This window comes from Heterocephalus glaber, unplaced genomic scaffold, assembly GCF_053883595.1.
Source record: "Heterocephalus glaber isolate CG9 unplaced genomic scaffold, H.glaber_assembly_v1.0 deba00001594, whole genome shotgun sequence".
Lineage (NCBI taxonomy): Eukaryota > Metazoa > Chordata > Mammalia > Rodentia > Bathyergidae > Heterocephalus > Heterocephalus glaber.
In genome coordinates this window covers 11,691,615-11,714,763 of record NW_028258369.1, presented here as the reverse complement: position 1 = coordinate 11,714,763, position 23,149 = coordinate 11,691,615, and the positions used below count along the sequence as shown (strand labels likewise).

At 37.6% G+C, this 23,149-nt stretch overlaps 1 protein-coding gene across 6 annotated transcripts in view; it reads left to right on the top strand.

Annotated features, from left to right (window-relative positions):
- Positions 1–23,149, top strand: part of Ppef1 (protein phosphatase with EF-hand domain 1) — a 146,023-nt gene that overhangs the window by 34,543 nt on the left and 88,331 nt on the right. For all 6 annotated transcript variants that reach the window (XM_087193672.1, XM_021245366.2, XM_087193675.1 and 3 more), the window contains one exon: positions 2,459–2,617. In XM_087193672.1, coding sequence (XP_087049798.1) covers positions 2,572–2,617 — 46 coding nt within the window. In that variant the 5' untranslated portion in view covers positions 2,459–2,571. The remainder of the gene's footprint in view (positions 1–2,458; positions 2,618–23,149) is intronic.

Here is a 23,149-nt window from a genome sequence, read left to right as displayed (position 1 = left end):
AATGGATCATTTCATAGATTAGTGCCCTCATGATCAAAGCACCTTCCAAAAGATTCATCTCTGAACATATGAGACTTTTGGGGGACACTTTAGATCTAAACCCTAACAGAGCCCAAGGGAGATATAGATACAGGGACAGGGTGGGATCAGTGCTTCTCAAACTGGGTTATGGGGACCGCCTATATCAAGGTCTACTGAAGCATGTACTCTATCTATCTATCTATCTATCTATCTATCTATCTATCTATTATTCATTCATTTATTTTGAAGTGTTGGGATTGAACCTAGGACCCTGTGTATGCTTGGCAAATGCTCTAACACTGAGCTACATCCTCATCCCAAGTCTGTATTTTAAATACAGATTTTCAGGCCCTCCTTTTTTTGGAAATGAGTATTATCAGTAAAGTCTGGGAGTATGTATTTTAGACACTGGCCCCCTTCCCAAGATGGAGAGCTGGACATCCTACGCATTTGGAGAATGTAACTAGATCTCAATGAATTACTTCAAAGGGCAATGAAAGAACCCATATATATGCTCTCATAGGCACTGCAGATGACCTTTGAGAAATTATTGAGTGTAAAAATGGGTTAGTAGTGTCCCAATTTCAAATCTAAGAAAATACTGGATACTAGATGCCACAGACTTATAAGCTTGACTCTAGAAAAATTAATCTTCAAATACATAGAGTCAGAGCATTTCTAGGAAAATGACTGTTAGGCAGCATCATGGATTCAGTAAAACATTGTCTCTATTAGAGATTGTCAAACTTTACTGCATATAAGAATTATCTGATACTCAATTGCCACTCAATACCAATTACATCCGAATCTCTAGAGATGGGATCTTGGAATCAGTATTTTTTAACCCCCTAGAAATTGACCTAATGAGGTGCAGGCTGGGCACTGGGAATTTTAAAAGCTCCCTTTATGATTCTAATATGCAGTAGTTTGACAACTATAGGTCTATATGATATTAGGCAAGTTGTTTAACTTCCTTGCACTTTGTGTAAAAACTAGGTAATTTTAAAGGTCTTTCTCACCTTTAAATGTCTATAATTTTTAAAAATTAAAAGTCACGCCAAACCCATTCCTTCCTTCTTTTTCTTCCTTCCTTTCCTCTCTGTTTTCTTTCTTCCTTCCCTCCCTCCATCATTTCTTCTCTTCCTTCTTTCTCCTTCTTCCTCTTGAACAAATGTGCTCAGAGAGTGTGAATGATATGTGTGACCATGAAGTGTGATCTGGAATCTGATGCCACGAGGCTTGTTCTGCCTTTGGATTTGACCTTGTTAACATTTTTTTTATCCATTTATAGATAAGAAAGAAATGTCTATCAAATTTGGAAATAACCCCAAATTTAGGAGAAATAATTCACTACAAAGAAGCAGGGCTACCTCTGATCAGAAAATCTATTAAGATTATTATTGTTTAAAAAATCTTCCCATAGTTCAAATATTTTATTTTTTGTTTGATGTTGAGAATGGAACTGAGTATGTCAGGCACGCTAAGCATGTGCTCTACCACTGAGCTCTGTCCTTAGCCCTGTTGCTCATTTTGGTTTCCCTTTCTTGGTTGAAATTTTGAAGCTTTTTGTGTAGTGGTAATGGAAAAATAGACATGTCAGGTAGAGTCCAGAGTTAGTCACTCTCCGTGTTCCTATCAAGAAATGAAAATATAGTAGGTCAATTAGGCTTATTTAGAACATCATGAAGTAAAGGAAACAGCACGCCCCAGACTGAAGGGATAGTATATAACAGAGAGGAATTTGTTGAGAAACCCATGAAGTGATTATGGAAGTGCCAATTCAGCAGCTTCATGAGGGGACCTTGTGAGCACAAGAGGAGAGTTTGGAGGAGCCTCAGCAAGGCCTGGGGAGCTAGTTTAAAAATGACACTCATAGATTATGATTTCTAAATTTAGGGGAAGGTCTTGTGCCAACTTTTTTAAAAACAAGCCTCAACTGATTGTGAGAAATATTGTCAAAAAACTCACTTTGATTTGAATTGTGGGATAGTTGTTTAAATATGTTGTTTTTGTCTCACAGAAAACTGCCAATTTGTGTTTTAAAAGCCTAGATAGATTTAATTACTTTGAGTTTAAAGCCAAAACAATTAAATTATGTCTCCTCCATCTTCTATTCTCTGTATTTCAATTAGAAAATTATAACGCCTACATTTCAATTTTTCTTTCCATTATTAATGCTTAATTTTATGCAGAACTTGACCTGACTTAGACATGAGGAAAGTATAATTTATGTGCAGCAGAAAAACAATCTATAACTGCTCAGTGGCTGCTGCTGTGGTTTGGAAAATAAAGCAGGATCAGATTATGTCTGATCATTTTCCATATCACATAATGAACAGCAATTCCCAAGAAGCATAAAATGTATCCTGCTGGGCAGCCCCTTAGCTATCATGTTGTTAACTGTTGCTTTCCCTCCCTTCTCTGCTTTCCTTTTCAGAATCTATAATTGAAGGGGATCAGCTAAGAGTGGCTCCTCAGCACAAAGGGGGGAGACGTCACACTTCTTGGAATCAGCAGTTGAATTCTTGAACATAATATGATTAAGAAGCCATGGGCTGTGGGAATTCTTCATTGAACAACAAGAAATCTGAGAAAGGTGAGTGCCAGGAATGCGCCTGTGTTTATGAATGAAAAAGAGTGAGTGACCCCACTCATGTTCTCCCCCTTTCTCATTTACTCCCATGTTTCTCGAGCTGCCCTGTGTGATTTTGTACAAGGCATCATCACTTGAACTGAAGGTGAAATACTGGGGGAACTACCTGAGGAAGATTTGACTTTATTATGCACTATAAAGTATTATCTAAGAGGTTTCTTATGTTTGATTTAATTTCAGTTGAAAATATGCCAATATAAAATCCCAATTTATAACACAGTGACAGGGAACAAAGAAGACACTATAATTTATATGTGTTTATTCAACATTTTTATAAATAGCTATATCCATGCCTTTGTGACATTTAGTAGCATCATTAAATTTTATTAGCTTTTATAACTCAATGATTACATTTTTAATATATCTGTTCAACAAAGAGCTTCATGAGATTTGCTTCATGTTTTAAAAGTATTGTAGGGAGGATTTGGGGATTGCTAGATCATCTGTTTCCAAAAAAGTGTATCATTTCTGAATAGATAATTCCCCCCCCCAATATAATTAGAGTCTTTTCTATGAAGGTGCTTTTTCATGGCTACTAGAATCTAGTTGAGACTCACTTGAATGTTTAAGGGACATAGGCTCTACCAGGAAATTAAAATAAAAACAAGCTGGGACAATTATATGAATAATTTCCTCTTAAACTCCCTTCCTTTGTTATCTAGGTTGTAGATAATTACCCCAGTTTCAAGCCCACACCTTGGTTCAAAGTTTATTCAGGCTCAAGGTAAAACAAGAGTGTTTAGGATGTAGAGTCCTCTATAGCCATAATGGTGAATCTATGGGACGCGTGCCACAGTGAACATGCAGAGCCTTCTCTGAGATGATGTCACGAATTGTATGAGTTGTTTTTTCTAAATTAAAACCTCAGTATTCAGGTTTAATTGCTATGTTGCCTCTTTGTGATAAATAAGTAGGTTTGCAGTTGCAGTTTGGGCACTCGTCTCTAAAAGGCTTGTCATCACTGGTCTACAGTTTTCTTAAGATGTCTTTGGTTTTGATATCAGGGTAGTACTGACTTCATAAAATGAGTTGAAGAATATTCCCTTCTCCTCCATGTTTGAGGAGAGTTTGGGAAGAACTGGTATGAATTCTTTAAATGTTTGGTAGAATTCATCATTGGACCCTTCTAGGCATGGGGATTTTCCTTGTGGGTAGTTTTTTGATTACTTATCCTATTTCTTGTTATAACTCTATTCAGGTTTTTCCTTTTCTCTTGAGTCATTTTTGGTAGTTTGTATCCTTCTAAGAATTTATCCATATCATCTAAATTATCTAATTTGTTAACATATACTTGTCCAGAGTATTTCTTTATAATTCTTTTTGTCTTCTATTATCTCTTGTTGAATATGTAAATCAAAGCTGCCATGATATTTCAGAGCCAGTGTACTATGGTGGGGCTGAATGGCCAAGCAGGAAAAAAATTCCTTAATACTAGACAGACCACTAGAAACAGCAATTGAATTTTCGCCTTGGCTCTACTACTTTCTAACTGTATTCTTGCTGAAAGCTGACATAGTGGTGTGTATTTACATTTATCCATAGATGAACATTTTACTTATAAAGTTTTTTTTTCTCATTGAGAAATTTTGGAAAATATAGAAAACCAGCGGGAAATAAATAATATTTACTCATCATTCTACTTCCTAGAGACAACAACTTCCAGGTGTCCCACCCCCCACCTTTGGTATAATTACTGTAGATTCTTATCATCCTGAATATTGGTTTATTGTAGTCTCATTTGCTGCTTTATGGTATTATGTAAACATTTCTTACATTGTTATAAATGCTTTGTAAGCATCATTTTAGCCATTGCTAACTATTTCGTTTAATGGATAGGCCATAACATACTTAAATATTCTTCTAGTATTAGATCCTTTTTTTAAAAGAAAAAAAAACAAATACAAATAACACTTCAAAGAATTTCTTTATGCAAAACTGTTTCCTTAGTTTGCATTGTTCCCCAAATCAGGTGATTTTTATATGGAATTACTGTGTCAAGGGCTATGAATATTTTGAAAGCTCTTAATATAAAATAATAGCTATTATTTCCTGATTACTATCAGAGAGAGTACTCAACATTTTCTACATAATTTTAATTACTCTTTGTAATAAACCTGAGTAAAGTATTATTTCTGTTTATATAGTTGAAGCAGCTTATTCTTGTACAACTTTTCAACTGCCAGAGTTGGGGGTTGAGCCCATGGAATTCTGACTAAAAAGTATTTTAGCTCTCAACCATTACAAAGTTTTATGCTACCTCCTTTCATTTGCAGAGTACTTGTATAGTTAGCCAACCTCTTTCACATACATTTCATCTTTACAGCCTTAGGGAGGGTCATTCTCTGCAGAAAAGGAAACTGAGGCTTTGAGAGGCAAAATAATTTGTGCAAGAACACAGTTAGGAAGTGGTAGAGCCAAGGTGAGAATTGTATTGCTGTTTCTAGTGGTCTGTCTAGTATTAAGGAATATTTTTCCTGCTTGGTCATTCAGCCCCACCATAGTACACTGGCTCTGAAATATCATGACAGCTTTGAGAAACAGTAGCCTATATATAAAGTGAATGTTGTCATTTTCTTGTGGGCTATCCACCTCCCTTTTAGAGAAGTAGCATTGATTTTGTATTATTATTGTTACTGTTGTTATTTTACTTCTTTGGTGATATAACAGGTGAGAGAACACTAATAATAAACTATCATTTATTGAGTTCCTACTACAGCCATTATTTCTCACCAACATTTTGGGAGGAATCTCTAGTCTTATTTCATAGATGAGGAAACTGAAACTTAAAATAAAGAACTGTCCAAAGTTACACACTAGTTGGTGGTTGAACCTGAATTGGAGCCAGATCTGACAGATTTCAAAGTTCAAGTCGCTTCTAATATGCTACTCTGACTTAGATAATTGGAAGTTTTCCACGTAACAGAAATTAAACTTTGCAATTTCATTCTCCTAAACTTCATTCTACACTTAAAATTTTATGCTGATGGGTTTTCAGTTAATAGTCTATTGCCTCTTTGCTCCCTTGGAGCACTTTGAGAACACTAATATATTTTGTTTAATTTCTTCCCTTGAGACTGCTGAGAAATGTCTTGATTCAATTTATCTGAGTGCTAAGGAGCCAGAAAAGACTGTACCTTTTTGGCTTTGAAGTTTGGTACTTAAGCTATGACAAAAAATTTCTCTAATGGAGACTGTTCTTATTAAAAGTATTTGTTCTTTATTTTTAACCTGAAAAATGCTAGATTACAAACCAAATATTCCTGTAAGTCTTGGTATTATTCTTGGTAAACATCTATTTACTTTGCTTGTTTAAAAATCTAACAATTAAACCATTCACAACTGCTTTGGAGACTCTCTCTGGCCACTGCCAGCCCATATTGATACTCTTCCCTTTCACTCTCAATTTTAAGTCCTACATTTCAATTTGGAACCTTCATGGAAAAACAACGAATGACATTGTTTCCTTCACCTTAACTGTTCCCTAAAGAACTTTCTCAAAGTTTAGAGAGTCCATTGTTATTCTACTCATTATTGGCTCTTTCCTCAGTTATAATTTCCATTAAGTGGGCTTTACTGGCACTGTGGGATATAGAGGAAATCATTGTGAGCTGGAATCTCTCATATTTTCCTCTTCAATGAGATGCTGACATCAGATAAGATGCTTTCTAAAGCTCTTCATCACTCAAAGATTAATCTGTATGTTCTGTATCTGTGGGGGAGGGAGCGATGGGGATCCTTGCTTGCTCCTTCTTCCTCTCCTGTTCATTCCTCTAGTTGTTGACCATCAGTGCTTTGACATACTTAATGCTCAAGTACCTTTACTCTTTCTTTTCTTTTTTCTTAAGATACATATTTTTCTCATGCCATTTTGTTTTGTTTTCTTTTCTCTCCAATTTAGTGCTTTTTAAAATTATAAATCTACAAAGAGGATGAAAGAATAGTACAGTGTAATGAACACCCCATGGCTACATTCACCACTTGTTGACATTTTGCTAAACTGCTTGCCTGACAGCCTTCCTTCTTTCTCTCCTTCCTTCCTTCCTTCCTTCCTTCCTTCCTTCCTTCCTTCTTTCCCTTCCTTTTCTCCCAGCCACTCTCCTCCATGTTATCCTTCTTCTTCTCTTCCTCCCTACCCTCTTCTCCTGTCTCCTCTATTTGATAATAACCTAGAGACACTATATTTTCCTCTATAATATCTTCAACATGCATCTCTTAAATGAGGGATATTCTCTTATATAACTATAATACTACATCACATTGAAGAAATTTAACATTGGCAGAGTGACATTATTTACATATAGATAACATTACATTCAGAATTTTCCAGTTGCCTATAATCGCTGTCTTCTGCATCCTCATCTATCCCAGCTCATAAAAATTGAACTGACAAGTTCTTTTTTTAAAAAAAATTTTTATTTTATTGGTACATTTTAGGTATACAATATAATGACATTCATCATTGGAAATTTGCACCTTTACATAATCTCTCTTGGTTCTTATTTTTGTCCCTTCCCCTGCCCTCCCTTCAACCCCTCCATCCCTCCCTATTTACAAAGACTTTGTTTCCGTTTTTTCATTTTCTCATATTAATTCCATTCCCTTCTTTCCTTTTCCCTACCCATCTCACTTCCCCTTCTCCTTTGACCCTTTTCTTCCTATTTCACATTATCTATTATACCTTTTAGTCCTTATTTACACTTTCAGTTTCTCACACTAGAGAAACTATTCGGTATTTACACATGTGTGTCCTGTTTATTTCACTTAAGAGTATCACCTCAGTGTGCATCCATTTAGCTATAAATGTCTCTAATTTCTCATTTTTTATGGCCGAGTAGTCCTCCATTTTACAAAAAAAACATATTTTCTTTATCCAGTCTCCAGTTGATGGGCATTTGGGCTGTTTCCAAGTTTTAGCTATTACAAACTGTGCTGCTATGAACATGGGTGCACATATATCACTGTGGTATGATTCTTTTAATTCTTTGGGGAAGATACCCAGTAGGGGAATAGCTGGCTCAAATGGGACTTCCAGTCCTAGTTCTTTGAGGTATCTCCATACTGATTTCCACAGTGCTTGCACCAGTCTACACTCCCATCAACCATGGAGCAGTGTTCCTCTTTCCCCACAGCCCCGCCAGCATTTGTTATTGGTTGATTTCATGATAGCAGCCATTCTTTCTGGAGTGAGGTGGAATCTGAGTGTTGTTTTCATTTGCATCTCTCAAATGACCAGTGATGTTGAACATTTTTTCATGTATTTATTTGCTATTTCTACTTCTTTATCTGAGAAATGTCTGTTTATTTCAGATGCCCATTTTCGGATTGGGTCTTTAAATTTGGGAGGTCTGATTTTTTAAAGTTCTTTATAGGTTCGAGATAGTAGACCTTTGTCTGAGGAAGAGCAGGTGAAGATTTTTTCCCACATTGTGGGTTGTCTCTTCACACTGTTGGTGGTTTCTCTTACAGTGCAGAAGCTTTTTAATAAGAAGAGATCCCACTTGTTGATTGTTTGTGCTAGTTCACATGCAGCTGAGGTGTTTATAAAATCTTTTCCTACACCAATGTCTTCTAGGGTTCTACCTAACCTCTGTTCCAACTGGTTCAGCATTTCTATTTTAATATTTAGATGCTTAATCCATTTTGATTTTAGTTTGGTGCATGGAGAGAGATATAAGTCTAGTTGTAATCTTTGGCAAGTTGAAGCCCAATTTTTCCAGCACCATTTATTAAAGAGGCTATCTTTCCTCCAGTGAGGGTGTTTGGCTCCTTTGTCAAAGATGAGGTGGCTGAGTGTGTCTGGAGTTGTTTCTGCATCTTCTAATCTGTTCCACTGGTCCTCAGGTCTGTTTCTTTGCCAGTACCATGCTGTTTTTTAATCACAATAGCTTTGTAGTAGAGTTGCAGGTTGGGGATTGTGATACCCCCTGCCATGTCTCTGTTACCTAGAATTGCTTTTGCTATTCTGGCTCTCTTCTTGTTCCAAATGAATTTTTGGATTGTTTTCTCAAGGTCCGTGAAGTATGCTGCTGGGATTTCAACTGGAATTGCATTGAATCTATATAGCAGTTTTGGAAGTATGGCCATTTTCACTATATTGATCTTTCCTACTCAGGAACAAGTGACGTCTTTCCATTTTCTGATATAATCTTCAATCTCTCTTTTCAAAGTGCTATAGTTTACAGAGAAGAGGTCTTTCATTACGTTCATTAGGTGGATTCCTAGGTATTTCAGTTTTTTGGATGCTATTGTGAAAGGAATTGTTTGCCCTATTTCTGTCTCAATGAGTCTATTGTTCGTGTAGAGGAAAGCTATTGAGTTTTGTGTGTTGACCTTGTATCCAGCTACTCTACTGAATTTGGTCATTAAGTCTAGAAGACTTTTGGTGGAGTTCTTGGAGTCTTCTATATAGAGTATCATATCATCAGCAAATAATGACAATTTGACTTCTTCATTTCCCATCTTTATTCTTTTTATTTCTTTCTCTTGTCTATTGCTGTGGCTAATGTTCAACTATGTTGAACAAGAGTGGTGATAGTGGACATACTTGTTTTGTTCCCGATTTTAGTGTGAAGGATTTCAGTTTTTGACCATTTAGTATGATATTGGCTGTTGGTTTTTCATAGATGGCTTTCATCAGATTGAGATAGAGTCCGTCTATTCCAATTTTTGTAGGGTTTTTATCATAAATGGTATTGGATTTTGTCAAATGCTTTTTCTGCATCTATGGAGATAATCATATGGTTTTTGTCCTTGGCTCTATTGATATAGTGTATTATATTGATTGATTTGTATATGTTGAACCATCCCTGCATCCCTGGGATGAATCCCACTTGATCAGGGTGTATGATCTTCTTGATGATCTTCTGCATTCTGTTTGCCATTATCTTATTAAGGATTTTTGCATCTATGTTCATTATTGAGATTGGCCTATAGTTCTCTTTTTTAGTTGGGTCTTTCTCTGCTTTGGGGATCAAGGTGATGCTTGTTTCCAGGAATGAATTTGGGAGTATTGCTTCCTTTTCAATTTCATTGAAAAGTTTCAACAGTAGTAGCAGTAGTTCCTCTCTACATGTCTTGTAGAATTCAGCAGTGACGCCATCACGGCCCGGGCTTTTCTTAGTTGGTAAGTTTTTAATTATGTTTTCAATTTCATTGGTTGATATTGGGTTGTTTAGAATTTTTAGGTCTTCTTCATTCAACTTTGGTAATTCATACATGTCTGTGAATCTGTTCATTTCTTCTCTGTGTTAAATCTTATTGGTGTATAGGTTCTGGAAGTAGGTATTGATGATCCTCTGGATTTCTGCTGGGTCTATTGTAATTTCACCCTTTTCATTCCTAATTGCATGGATTTGGGCCTTTTCTTTCCTTTTTCTGACAAGGTTGGCTAAGGGTTTGTCAATTTTGTTGATTCTTTCAAAGAACCAACTCTTGGCTTCATTGATTTTTTTGTATCGTTCTCTTAGTCTCCATTGCATTGATTTCTCCTCTGATCTTTATAATTTCCTCCCTTGTATGAGCTTTGGGTTTGTCATGCTCTTCTTTTTCTAGAAGCTTGAGGTTCAGCATCAGGTTGTTTAATTGGGCTCATTCTGTTTTCCTAATATGTGTTTTCACTGCTATGAATTTCCTTCGTAAGACTGCTTTCATTGTGTCTCATAGATTCCGATATGTTGTATTGTCATTGTCATTTAATTGAAGGAACTGTCTGATTTCTCCTTTAATTTCCTCTGTGACCCATTGGTTATTCAGAAGTGTGTTGTTCAATTTCCACATGTTTATGAAATTTTTTGAGTTTCTTTTGCTATGGATCTCCAATTTCATTGCACTATAGTCTGATAAAATACAGGGGATAACTTCAATTCCTTTGCACTTACTTAAACATGTTCTATGTGTGAGTATGTGGACTATTTTTGAGAATGACCCATGTGCAGCTGAGAAGTATGTGTATTCTGATTTTGTGGGGTGGAAGATTCTGTAAACATCTGTTAAGTTCATTTGTTCAAGAGTTCGCTTGAGTTCTAGTATTTCATTACTTATTTTTTAGTCTAGTTGATCTATCTATTTGTGACAGTGGGATGTTGAGGACCCCCACTACAATTGTATTAGTGCATATATGACTTTTCATGTCCGTTAGTATTTGTTTTATATAGTTGGGTGCACTAGTGTTTGGTGCATAGATATTTATGATTGTCATCTCTTCCTCTTGGATTCTTTCCTTTACAAGGATGTAGTGTCCTTCTTCATCTCTCTTAATTAGTGTTGGTTTGAAATCTACTTGATCTGCAAAGAGGATAGCTACTCCTGCTTTTTTTCGGGTTCCTGTCACATGCAGTATTGTTTTCCACCCTTTAACTTTCAGTCTATGAGTTTCCTTTTGAATTAAGTGTGTTTCTTGTATTCAGCATATTGTTGGATTTTGCTTCTTGACCCATTCTGCCAGTCTATTTCTTTTGTTTGGTGAATTGAGACCATTAACATTGATGGTTATAACTGAAACGTATTGACTTGTCATTGCCATGAATTTTTCTTTTTGTTGGGTTCTCCCCCTTTACATTTAATTTCTTGTCATGCCAGATGCATTCATTCTGCTTTGCTTCCTGGGGTTGTGATCCTCAATGTCTGTTCCTAGGATATTGTGTAAAATTCTTTGGAGTGCTGGTTTGGTATTCATGAAGTACCTAAGGTGCTCTTTGTCATGAAAGTATCTTATTTCTCCATCCATTTTGAAAGATAGTTTTGCAGGGTACATCAGTCTGGGTTGGAGGCTGTTTTCTTTTAGGGCTTGGAATATGTCACTCCAAGCTCTTCTTGCCTTGATGGTTTGTGTTGAGAAGTCTGCTGTGATTCTGATGGGCTTTCCTTTGTATGTGATTTGTTTCTTTTCTCTCACTGCTTGGAGAACTTTGTTCTTCTGTTGTGTTTCTGGAATCTTAACAATTATATGCCTATGTGTAGATTTTTTTTGATCAAGGCTATTTGGAGTCCTATATGCCTCACTTATCTGTATATCAAGCTCTTTTCCCTTGCTTGGGAAGTTTTCTGCCATTATTTCTGTGAAGAGATTTTTTATGTCATCTGCACTGTCTCCTGTTTCTTCATTGAGCCCAGTCAGTCTTATGTTATTCTTCTTTGCATCATCTAGCAGCTGCTGGATTGATTTCTCATGTTCCCTTATAATTTTGAAGCAATTTTTCTTTTCCTGGTCACTAATTGCAATCTTATCTTCTATATCTGAAATTCTGTCCTCACATTGGCTCATTCTGCTGTGTAGACTTTCAATGGAGTTTTTTATGTCCTGGAAATCTATTTGCATCTGTTTTATGGATTCCATTTGTTTCCTATGTTGGGATTCCATCATGTTCCTCAGCTCCTCTCTAGATTTATTAATCATGTCTTGCACTAGGGGCACAATTTCTCCTGTTATCTGAGAAATTATTTCTGATTTCATTTTTTCGAGATCCCCTTTTGTTGCCAGTTCAGTGGGTCCAGGTGGTTGAGAATCAGAGTGTTCCATCTCATTTCCCTTTGAGGTTGCTGTAGGTGATCTGGAAGTCTGGTTTTGAGACTTATTTACATGTTTTCTCATTTCGACTGGGGCGGGGGCTGTTAGCACCTGCATGGATTACCTCCTCTGAGCTGGGTGAGGTGGGACAGGGGCCAGGAGCAGCAGTATGGATGGTGACCCAAAAGCCCTTTCCAGTGGTCTGGGAGCAGCGGGAGGGATGGTGGCCGGGAAGCCCCTTCCTCTGGACCAGGAGCAGTGGGATGGTGGTTCAGAAGCCCCTACCTCTGGGCTGGGAGCGGTGGGAGGAATGGTGGCCCAGAAGCCCCTTCCTCTGGGCCAGGAGCAGCGGGACAGAAGGTGGCCCAAAAGCCCTTTCCTCTTGGCTGGGAGCAGCGGGAGGGATGGTGACCAGGAAGCCCCGTCCTCTGGACCAGGAGCAGTGGGATGGTGGCTCAGAAGCCCCTACCTCTGGGCCAGGAGCAGTGGGACTCAGTACCTTGTCTGGTGGTCTGGTGTCCTCTGCATCTTTCTAGTGTGGAACCAAGTGGCTGCCTGTCTGCAGCAGGGTGATTTGGCGTGTTCCGTGCCACTTGGGACCTCAATAGGGCGCGGGCAGACCTGCCTGTCTGCAGCGGGGTGATTCGGCATCTTGCGCGGGACTCAGGACCTCGGTAGGGCGTGCACAGACCTGCCTGTCTGCAGCGGGCTAATTCAGCGTGTTCTGCAGGACTCAGGACCTTGGTAGGGCGTGGGCAGACCTGCTTGTCTCCAGCAGACTGATTCGGCGTGTTCCGTGCAACTCAGGACCTCGGTAGGGCGTGGGCAGACCTGCCTGTCTGCAGTGGGGTCAGTATTAGCTTTTTTTTTTAGTGCATGTGTCAGTATTAACATTTAGTAGCTACAAAAGACAAAAATTAAATACTGATTGTATTTGACCTTGGATGAACAAATATGGCAGGCAATATAACTTAGATTAGTAGTTAATAACAAGGGAGATATAAAACAGAATTGCAGACAAGATAGTTTTAATGAATAAAGATTAAAGGTCATTATTGAATTATTAATAGAACACATTTCTTATGAGAAGATATTTTAATAATTTAAAATGACATTAATATTTTTACATAGCTAAATTTTTTATATACTTAAGAATATAACAGTTTTAAGAAATTAATATCCTGACAGACAATAATGATTCTTTTAGAAAATTGACAAAAAATAATATGATAGGGAGGTCACAGTTACTTGTAAAGTGCTGTTCTCCTGTTCTGAGTGTTTTACTGTGTTGGCCTATGCTTAGTTACTTTCTCATTGCTGAAACACAATACCAGACATCCACAACTGTAAGGAGAAAAGGTTTATTTTAGCTCACAGTTTGTAGAGGTTTCAGTCCATAGTCGGCTGGCTCCAAGGCAGGGTGGCATGGCAGAGGGACCTGGCAGAGAAGTGGCTCATGGCATGGCAGATGGCAGACAGGAAGGAGAGAGAGAGAGAGAGAGAGAGAGAGAGAGAGAGAGAGAGAGAGAGAGAGAGAGAGAGAGAGATCAGGGGAGAAGGGAGGGAGATAGATCTTTCTAAGCCATACCCAAGTGATCCACCTCTGACCAGGCCTCACCTCCCAACATCACATCCAGCCATAAACTCATCAGTGCACTAATCCACCGAAGAGTATCATGCCCCCACGATCCAATCACCTCTCAGAAGCCCCACCTGCAAGTGTATGAGGCTTTGGGGGGATATAAACCATAACAGCTTATTATTTTGGTATTGTATAGATAAAGCTTCACATTTCCTGAACTAGTGGTATAGCCAAGGATTATAACCGTAATGGAAACCTTCATAAGATGGCTTGGGCTTTAAATGGGATGTTTAAAAATCCTAATCCTAATAACTATAGAAAGAATGAGTTTGAAAATGTCTTTTTTTGTGACCACCATAGAAATAATTGTTTTAAGCAAAAATCAGTGGTTGTTTTAGAGAACAGAATGTAGTCACAGTCTCAAAGCTTGTTCCAGCAAATTGTTTATTAGGTGAAAAAGAAAATAAAAGTACTTTGATGATAGAGAATTTCACATGGATACCACCTTCACTAACTGATCCAAGTTAATATCACCAGTAATGAAAGTGATTAGCATCATCTGCCTTTTGATGTAATACATTTAGAAGAATCCATTGCTTATTCTGCCAGAATATATAATTTGAACCTAATCATGAGGAAATAGCATAAAGGTTCAAACTGAAGGATATTTTCCAAACAGCTGACCTGTACTCTTCAAAACTTTCATTGTTATTAAAGAGAAAGCCTGAGGAATTGTTCTAGAATAAAGGAGACTAAAGAAATGGTGATGATATGTGTGGAGAGAGAATGCATATATGACAAAATATTAATAGTTGTACTATTCTTACCATTTTTCCATACATTTGAAAAACTTTCAAAGTATGAGGAATTCCTAATCCACCACGTTTGTGGTGGTTGCAGTCTAGGTTTATGCCTTTTGAGGCTCAGCCTGCTCTTGTTTTTGGTGTTCATTAAATTCCTTGTTCAATGAAGACATGAAGCATTGTCCTTCATGTCTTCACTGTAGGTGTGAATGACCTCAAAAGACTTTGGCATCTTAGATCTTTGATCTCTTAAGTTCCAGCACCTCCATCCACCTCTCAAATTCAGTTGCTCACTCCCATTTTCTGCCCCCATCATCTACCTCTGAAATCTTCATGTTTATTATCCCTCTGATCTCTTGTTCATCATTGAAACTTCTGAGCCTTAGACTCTTCCCATGTATTCCCTGTATCCCAACCTCCTCTTGCCTTCACTTTCTTCCCCATTCATCTTCCCCCAATCTTCTATCAACTGTCACTTGACAGTTAACTGTCACAGTTAACAGATTATCCATAATAATCATATTTTAGGCTGTTTGCAGAGAAGTAATAGGTGAAATGCTTAATGTTCTTGGAAGCAATTGCTAGCAAACTTTTCTCAGCTCTTTGATGGGAAAGCCAAAGATAGTAGTGGCTTGACTTGCATTTTCCTAAAGGAATAATCAAACTTTATTAACTTTGGAGTCCTGGGGATCAAACCCAAAGCCTTGCACATGCTAGGCAAATACTCTACCACTGAGTTACATACAGCCTGATTTATTTATTTTTGAGTAGCTATTAGAATTTATCTTCTTTGTCCAGAAGTTGCTGCTTTGAGTGTTCAGCTTTACACATCACATTTTGTCTTTGAATGATTGTTTTCAGCTTTGCTATGTGCAATAATAGGTTGGCTGCAGCTGTGGCATCAAATGGCACATTTAATGGCACATTTAATATGGCAGATGGATGAATTAGAATTTTTCATAATTGGAAAGGATCTTAGAGATCATTTAATCCAAAGCTCTCATCATTCAAATGAGAAACTGAAGACCAGAGAGGTTATGTGATTTGCCTGAGGTTACACAGCTGGCACTTGGTTCAGTCAGGACCAGTATGGAAGTTTCCTGATTATAAATTTAGAACTTATTTTCATTAACTCATGTGGATGGAGTTGAGATGGGAGAGTGAGTAATTAAAAAGTTATAGAAATGACCTCTAATTCTTGCCTTTTCTAATTGGAAGGCCAGAGGTTTCTGAGAGTGATGAAATTATGACCTCTTTGTCACGGGGAAAGTGATAATTTAAAAATATCTGTCATTGTTTGGAGACTGAGCTTCATGCTTTACTTGCTTAAATATTTAATTAAGATGCTTTTCATGGATGAGGGTTTTGTGTTGTCCGTGGATCTGCAGGAATGTTGAAGTTTGTGAATGAGCAAACCTCATAATGTCTTTGCCTTGCTTCCTGCCTTAGTCTCTTTTCTGCTGCAATAAAAGAATACTACAGTCAGTGTACTTTATAAAGAAAAGACATTTATTTCTCTCAGTTCTGGAGGTTCCAGCTTTCAGGAAGGTCTTCTTGTGCCTTATCTATAGCAGAAAACATCACATGGTGTGTGTGTGTGTGTGTGTGTGTGTGTGTGTGTGTGAAGGGGGGGCATGCTCGTCCTATCAGGAACCCAGTCCTGAAATAACTAACCCACTCTCAAGATAACAGCATCAATCCCTTTATGAGGTAGGTAAGTACCTCACACCCATTACATTTCAACATGAGTATTGGAGAGGACATTCAATCATAGCACTTCCCAAGAAGCAGGATTCAGAACATCTCCTGTCTACCACACATGTGCTTTGAGCTGTTTTTCCAGTGAAGTTGGAAGCCTCAGTTGGAACAGCCACACACACTTACAGATGGCAGCTGTAGAATATCTGTAAACAAATACAACAACAATGATACCCGCAGTCCCAGGCAGAGGTGAGCCATACCCTATTCTCATCATGCTCTGAGCAGCTGAAGTAATAGATGTTTTTCCTCCTCATTTAAAGTCTTTTTCCACTAGAGGATTCATTCTCTTTCTAGTTCATTTGAATTCCTTTTAATCAGCTCTATCACACTTGTGCCTCTGTGTCTTCCTGACAGGATGTCAGGCCCCTTAAAACTACATTAAATATTTGCTTATCTTGGTGCTTCCTCAGGAGACCTCTGCTAGCAGAATTTCAAAAGCAGAGTTTTTAAATGGCTTATCACCCAAATATGAATCTTGTTTAAAGAACTATCAAAGAACCTCCTATTTAAAAGATAAAAACAAAACAAACCCATAAAACTACCAGTCAGCATGAAGAGAAACACACATCAGAATGTCTTAACTAAACAGTAATTTCATTCATTTGTTCAATTAATATTCACTAAGTACCTTCTGTGTTCCATACTCAGGGAATACAGCAGCTAACCCAACAGACCCAAATCCCAGCTTTTCTGGAGATTGCATTCTACAGGAGGAGACAGACTATAGAAAAAAAGTAAAATGTATCTTGTATCACATGGTGATAAGTGCTATGGAGAAAAAATAAGGAAGGAAATTGGCGATGGGGTGAGGGGTGCCATTTTAAGAAGGGTGCTTACAAATGCTCCACTGAGAGAAGGTGACATCTGAGGAAGACCAGGGACGCTAAGGGAGTGAATCCTGTTCTGGGTGGCCTGGCTCTTCTTATTCTCACCTCTTGAGTTCTGGGAGAGTAGCCTGTTTGTCAATGGTAGTTTATGAAGTTTTTAATGAAATAGTATATGCCATTAGGAAGTCTATGGGGCACCAGAGTTTGTTAACCTGAAGAGAGACTTTTTTTCAGTACTGGAGATTGAAGGGTAAGTGCTGTAGTGCTGAGCTACATCCTCAGCCCTGAGACAATTTTTTTAAAAGTTTCTACCACTTATCCAGTGCTTCCTATATGCCTGACAATGTGATAAACGTTGTATATCAATCAATGAATATATTACTAATACATGTGTCAACACATTACTAGTACATTACTATGTACTTCTATAACAGCCCCATCCATCCATCCATCCATTTGCTTTGCCAGGCCTTTCTCCAGGTGGCGGGGTTGTAACAGTGAGCAAAACAAAGTCTCTATTTTCATGTAGCTTAGATAGCTGGGGAAGATAGGCAACAAATACGTGAACATATGACCATAAGAATGTCAGGTAGTAAAGAGTTCTATGGAGAACAATAGTTCGGGTGATGAGAATAGAGAATGTAAGGGAAAGAAGTGTGGTAAAGAGGTACTGCTCTACATATTACCTCAGTTTTTTTGGCAGATTCCAAATGCCACTTTTGATTGTATAGTGCAATGGTTATGCACCCAGGCTCTGGAACTATAGAGACCCGGATTTGCATCTACATTCTCCCATCAGCAAGCACTGTGACTCCAAACAAATTATATCAGCTCATGGTTTCCTTATCTGTAAAATAAGGATAATGGCAGTTCATAGGATTGTTAGGATTAAATCAAATCAAATTCGACAATCCACATAAAGCATCAGGTACAGTTTCTGGAACAAAGCTAATGGTCTGAATTTATTTGTTTTTTTCACTTACCCCCCTACCTAGATATTTAATTTATTGAAAAATATAAAAAAGAATCTATTTTTTAAAAAACAGAACAAATCCAGCTTAGTAATAAAGGAACCACTTGTGCTGATCACAGAAAATTGGCCAGGTAACTTATTAAAGCCTTGGGACACATACAGAAATAGCTTTTTGTTTTTTCCTGAATAGAATTAATGTGACAAATACAGTTCCTGTTTTATGGTGAAGATGAAGCAGCAATATTCCAAACAGATCTAAGCTGTCCAGAGCTGGACGGCACAGATCTTTGACTCTGAGCAGGTTTGGGGGTGCTGGAGCCAGCAGTCCCCTGGGGTAGGGTCTAGCATATCTGGGTGCTTCTCCTTGCCACTTAGGAGGTTTCTGTTCTGGAGAAGGGTCTTCAGCTGCTGAGTGTTGCCCTGCAGTGGGTGAATGGGCTCTTAAACATCGGGCAAGGTTTTGTTTTGTTTTCAATTTTAAAAATTATTACAGTAAAAGACACATTGCCCTTAATCCTTCTCAAAATCCCCATGTTCGTTAAAAATTTTTATTAGTACACATATGCAGTACATAATGATCACATTTATCATGGGGATTGGTACATGTACATAACAGATCTTAATTCTTTTTTCCCCCTTCCTTCCCTTCCCCGTCTCTCCTCCCTTGTTCTGCTTTCCATTTTAACATTTTCCTCCTACTTCCCAATATCTATCATCCTTTTGATCCTGATAACAATGCATGTCCAGTTTATTTCACTTAAAAGTATGGTCTCAAGGTGCATCCATTTACCTAAAAATGTTTCAAGTTTATCCTTCTTTGTGGGAAAGCAGTACTCCATTGTATATAAAACATCTGGGCTGTTTCTAAGATTCAACTACTACAAATTGTGCTGTTATAAACATGGGTGTGCATATATTGCTGTGGCATGATGCTTTTAACTCTTTTGGGAAGATACCAAGAAGCGGGGTAGCTGGATCAAATAGGTCCTCTAGTTTTAGTTTTTTGCAGAATCTCCATACTGATTTCCATATTGGTTGCACCAATTTATATTTCTACCAACAATGGAGAAGGGTTCCTTTTTTTCCACAGCCTCACCAGCATATGTTGTTGGTTGATTTCTTGATGACAGTCATTCTTTCTGGAGTGTGATGGAATCTCAGGGTTGTTTTAATTTGCATCTCACAACTGATCAATAATGTTGAACATTTTTTCATATATTTATTTGCTATTTCTACTTCATCTGAGAAGTGTCTTCATTTCAGACGCCCATTTTTGTATTGGGTCTTTAAATTTGGGGGGTCTGATTTTTTTGAGTTCTTTATATATTCTAAGTATTAGTCCTTTGTCTGAGGAACAGCTGGTAATTTTTTTCCCATTCTGTGGGTTGTCTCTTCACTCTGTTGATGGTTTCTTTTACTGTGAAAAAGATTTTTAACATCATGAGATCTCACTTGTTGATTCTTTGTATTATTTCCTGTGTGATCAGGATTTCGTTCATAAAGTCTTTGTCTACACTTATGTCTTCAAGAGTTTTGCCTTCTAGCAGATTAAATGTTTGTTTTAATATTTAGATCTTTGATCCATTTCAATTTTATTTTAATGCATGGTGAGAGATATGGGTCTAATTTTAATCTTCAGCATGTGAAAGCCAGTTTTCCCAGCACCATTTATTAAAGAGGCTATCTTTCTTCCAGTGAAGGTATTTGGCCACTTTGTCAAAGATAAGGTGGCTGAGTGTCAAAGATAAAGTGGCTGTATCTTCTGTTCTGTTCTTTCGATCCTCAGGGTTTTGTGGGGTTTTCTTGTTTTTGTTTTTGCCAGTACCATGCTATTTTTATCACAGTACTTTGTTATATAATTTTAAGTCAGGGATTGTAATACCCCCTGCCTTGCCTTTTTTTTTTTTTTTTTTTTTTTTTTTTGGTACTGGGGATCGAACTCGGGTCCTTCCGCTTGCAAGGCACGCGGCAGAACCACTGAGCTAAATCCCTGGCCCTTCCCTTTCAATTTCATTAAAGAGCTTGAGGAGTAGGGGTATTAGATCTTCTCTAAAGTTTTTTTTTCTGTTTTTGTAGGCCTAAACACTCTGTAGATATCTACTATTTTAGTTACTTTTCCTGTTGCTTTTCCCATTGCTGAGACAAAATACCCGACACCCAAAGTTAAAGGAAGAAAAGTTTATTTCACTTACCGTTTGTAGAGGTTTCAGTCCATAGTCACCTGGCTCCAAGGCAGGGTAGCATGGCAGAGGGGCATGGCAGAGGAGAAATAGTTCAGGGAAACAGGCAGGCAAGAGCATATTAGCTCTCTTTCTGTCCCTTATATTTTATGCAGGTTACTCACCCTAGGCTCACACCCTTAATCCTAGACAGAACTATACCAAACGAATCAGTGGACTGATTTAGTAATCACATGCCCTTGCTGCCAGCCCTATACTCTCTAGATCTAGCCACCTCTGAAAAGTATCCCTATGACTACATGAGGCTTTGGGGAGATGGCTAGACACAGGCCATAACATCTACCAAGTCCATTTGTTCAAAAGTTTAGTTCAGCTCTGATATTTCTTTGTTGATTTTTTTGTCTAGTTGATCTGTTTATTTGTGACAGTGGGGTATTGAGATCCCCTATTGCAGTTATATTAGTGCTTATTTGATTTTTCATGTCCATTAATGTTTGTTTTAGGTTTTTTGTTTTTTGTTTTTTGGGTTTTTTTGGTACCGGGGATTGAACTCAGGACCTTGTGCTTGCAAGGCAGGCAGCGGAACCACTGAGCTAAATCCCCAGCCCTGATGTTTGTTTTATATAGTTAGGTGCTCTGGTATTTGGTGCATAGATTTCTTTTCATAAATTTCATTGTATTTTATCCATTACCCCCCTCAAGCCCCCTCCCCCACTATGTACAAAAGCTTTGTTTCCATTTTTTCCTTCTATTTTCACTTTTTTCTTGTTGGTTCCTTCCTTTCTCCCTCCCTCCTCCCTTGTTCCCCTTCCCATTTGAACACTTTCTTCCTATTTCCCAACATCCATTATATATCTCAGTTCTTATTTCCACATTCAATTTCTCACACCAGAGAAACAATGTGGTATTTAAATATATGTGTCCGATTTATTTCACTTAAGAGTATGGTCTCAAGGTCCATCCATTTAGCTATAAATGTCTGAAGCTCATCCTTCTTTATGGCAGGGGAGTACTCCATTGCAATTAAAAAAAACCCCACATCTTCTTTATCCACTCATCAGTTGATGGGCATTTGGGCTGTTTCCAAGATTTAGCTGTTACAAACTGTGTTGCTATAAACATGGGTGTGCATATGATGTCTTTAATACTTTCAGGAAGATACCAAGAAGAGGTACATCTGAGTCAAAAAATTTCTTTGAAAAATCTCCACACTGATTTCCACAGTGGTTTGGTGCATATATATTTTTGATTGTTATCTCTTCTTCTTGGATTGTTCCATTAACAAGTATGTAATGCCCTTCCTTATCTCTTCTGATTAGTCTTGGCTTGAAATCCCACATTGTCTGCAAATAGACTAGCTACTCTTGCTTTTTTTTCTAGGTTCTTGTTTCATGGAATACTGTTTTCCATCCTTTGGCTTTCAGTGTATGCATTTCTTTTTGAATTATATGTGTTTCTTGTATGCAGCATATTGTTGGATCTTGTTTCTTGATCCATTCTGCCAGTCTGTTTCTTTTGATTGGTGAATTTAGACCATTTACATTGATAGATATAACTGATATGTATTGACCTATCCTTGTCATATTATTTTCCTGTTGTTGGTTTCCCTATTTCCCCACTGTTTAATTGCTTGTCATACCTGGTAGATTCATTCTATTGGGATTCATGGAATTGTTGTCTTTTTCTAGAATATTTTTCAGAACTTTTTGGAGTGCATTTGTTGGTCATGAATTTCTTTAGTTGTTCTTTGTCATGAAAGCATCTTATTTCTTCATTGATTTTGAATGATAATTTTGCATAGTACATCAATCTGGGTTGGAGGTTGTTTTCTTTTAGGGCTTGAAATACTTCACTCCCATCTCTCCTTGACTTAAGGATTTGAGTGGAAAAGTCTGCTGTGATTCTGATGGGTTTTCCTTTATTTATGATTTTTTTTTCTCTAACAGATTTTAACATTCAATTCTTGTGTTGAATTTCTGGAATTTGACTATTATATGCCTTCATGTAAATTTTTTCTGATTATGGCTAATTAGAGTTCTATATGCCTCACTTATCTGTATGTCAAATTATTTTTTCATGCTTAAGAAGTTTTCTGCCATTACCTGTGAACAGGTTTTTTATGTCCTTTGTGCTATCTTCTGATTTTTTCACCGATTCCTATCAGTCTTATGTTATTCTTCTTTGCATCGTCTAGCAGCTGTTGGGTTGCTTTTTTGTGGTCCCTTGCTATTTTAAAAAAGTCTTCATTTGATGATTGCTAACTGCAAACCTGTCTTCTAGATCTGATGTTCTGTCCTCACATTGGTTGAATCTGCTGCATATACTTTCAATAGAATTTTTAATCTCCTGGATATCTGTTTGAATCATCTGTTTCATGGAATGCAGTTCTTTGCTATGTTGGGCATTCATAGTTTCCATTGCTTTCTTAAGCTCTTCTATTTTTTTAAAAGTCTGTATCTACTCTAGATTCACTAACCATGTCCTTCATTATGGTCATCATCTCTTTAGTCATCTGTGTGACTATTCTGAGTTATTTTTCTCTAGAGCCTCATCTGCTTTCTTCATTCTGCTACCATTTCCGAAATTTCAGCTGGGTGGCTTTTGATTTCTTCTACTTCAATGCCCCCTGGATTTGTCTTGGGTGAACTTGAGGTCAAGGCTGCATCTTGCTTCCATGTCATCTCATTTTCTATTTTTTAAAATTTGTTTTCTGCATTGATGCTTGTAAATTGCTTATAGTATATAGCTTTGTTACTAGTATTGAGAACTCCTTAGAAAATGACTACTTTTCAGAGATGTCTTCTAGGTATAGCTGGGTTTTGGCTTTTGAGTGTGTCCCAAGAT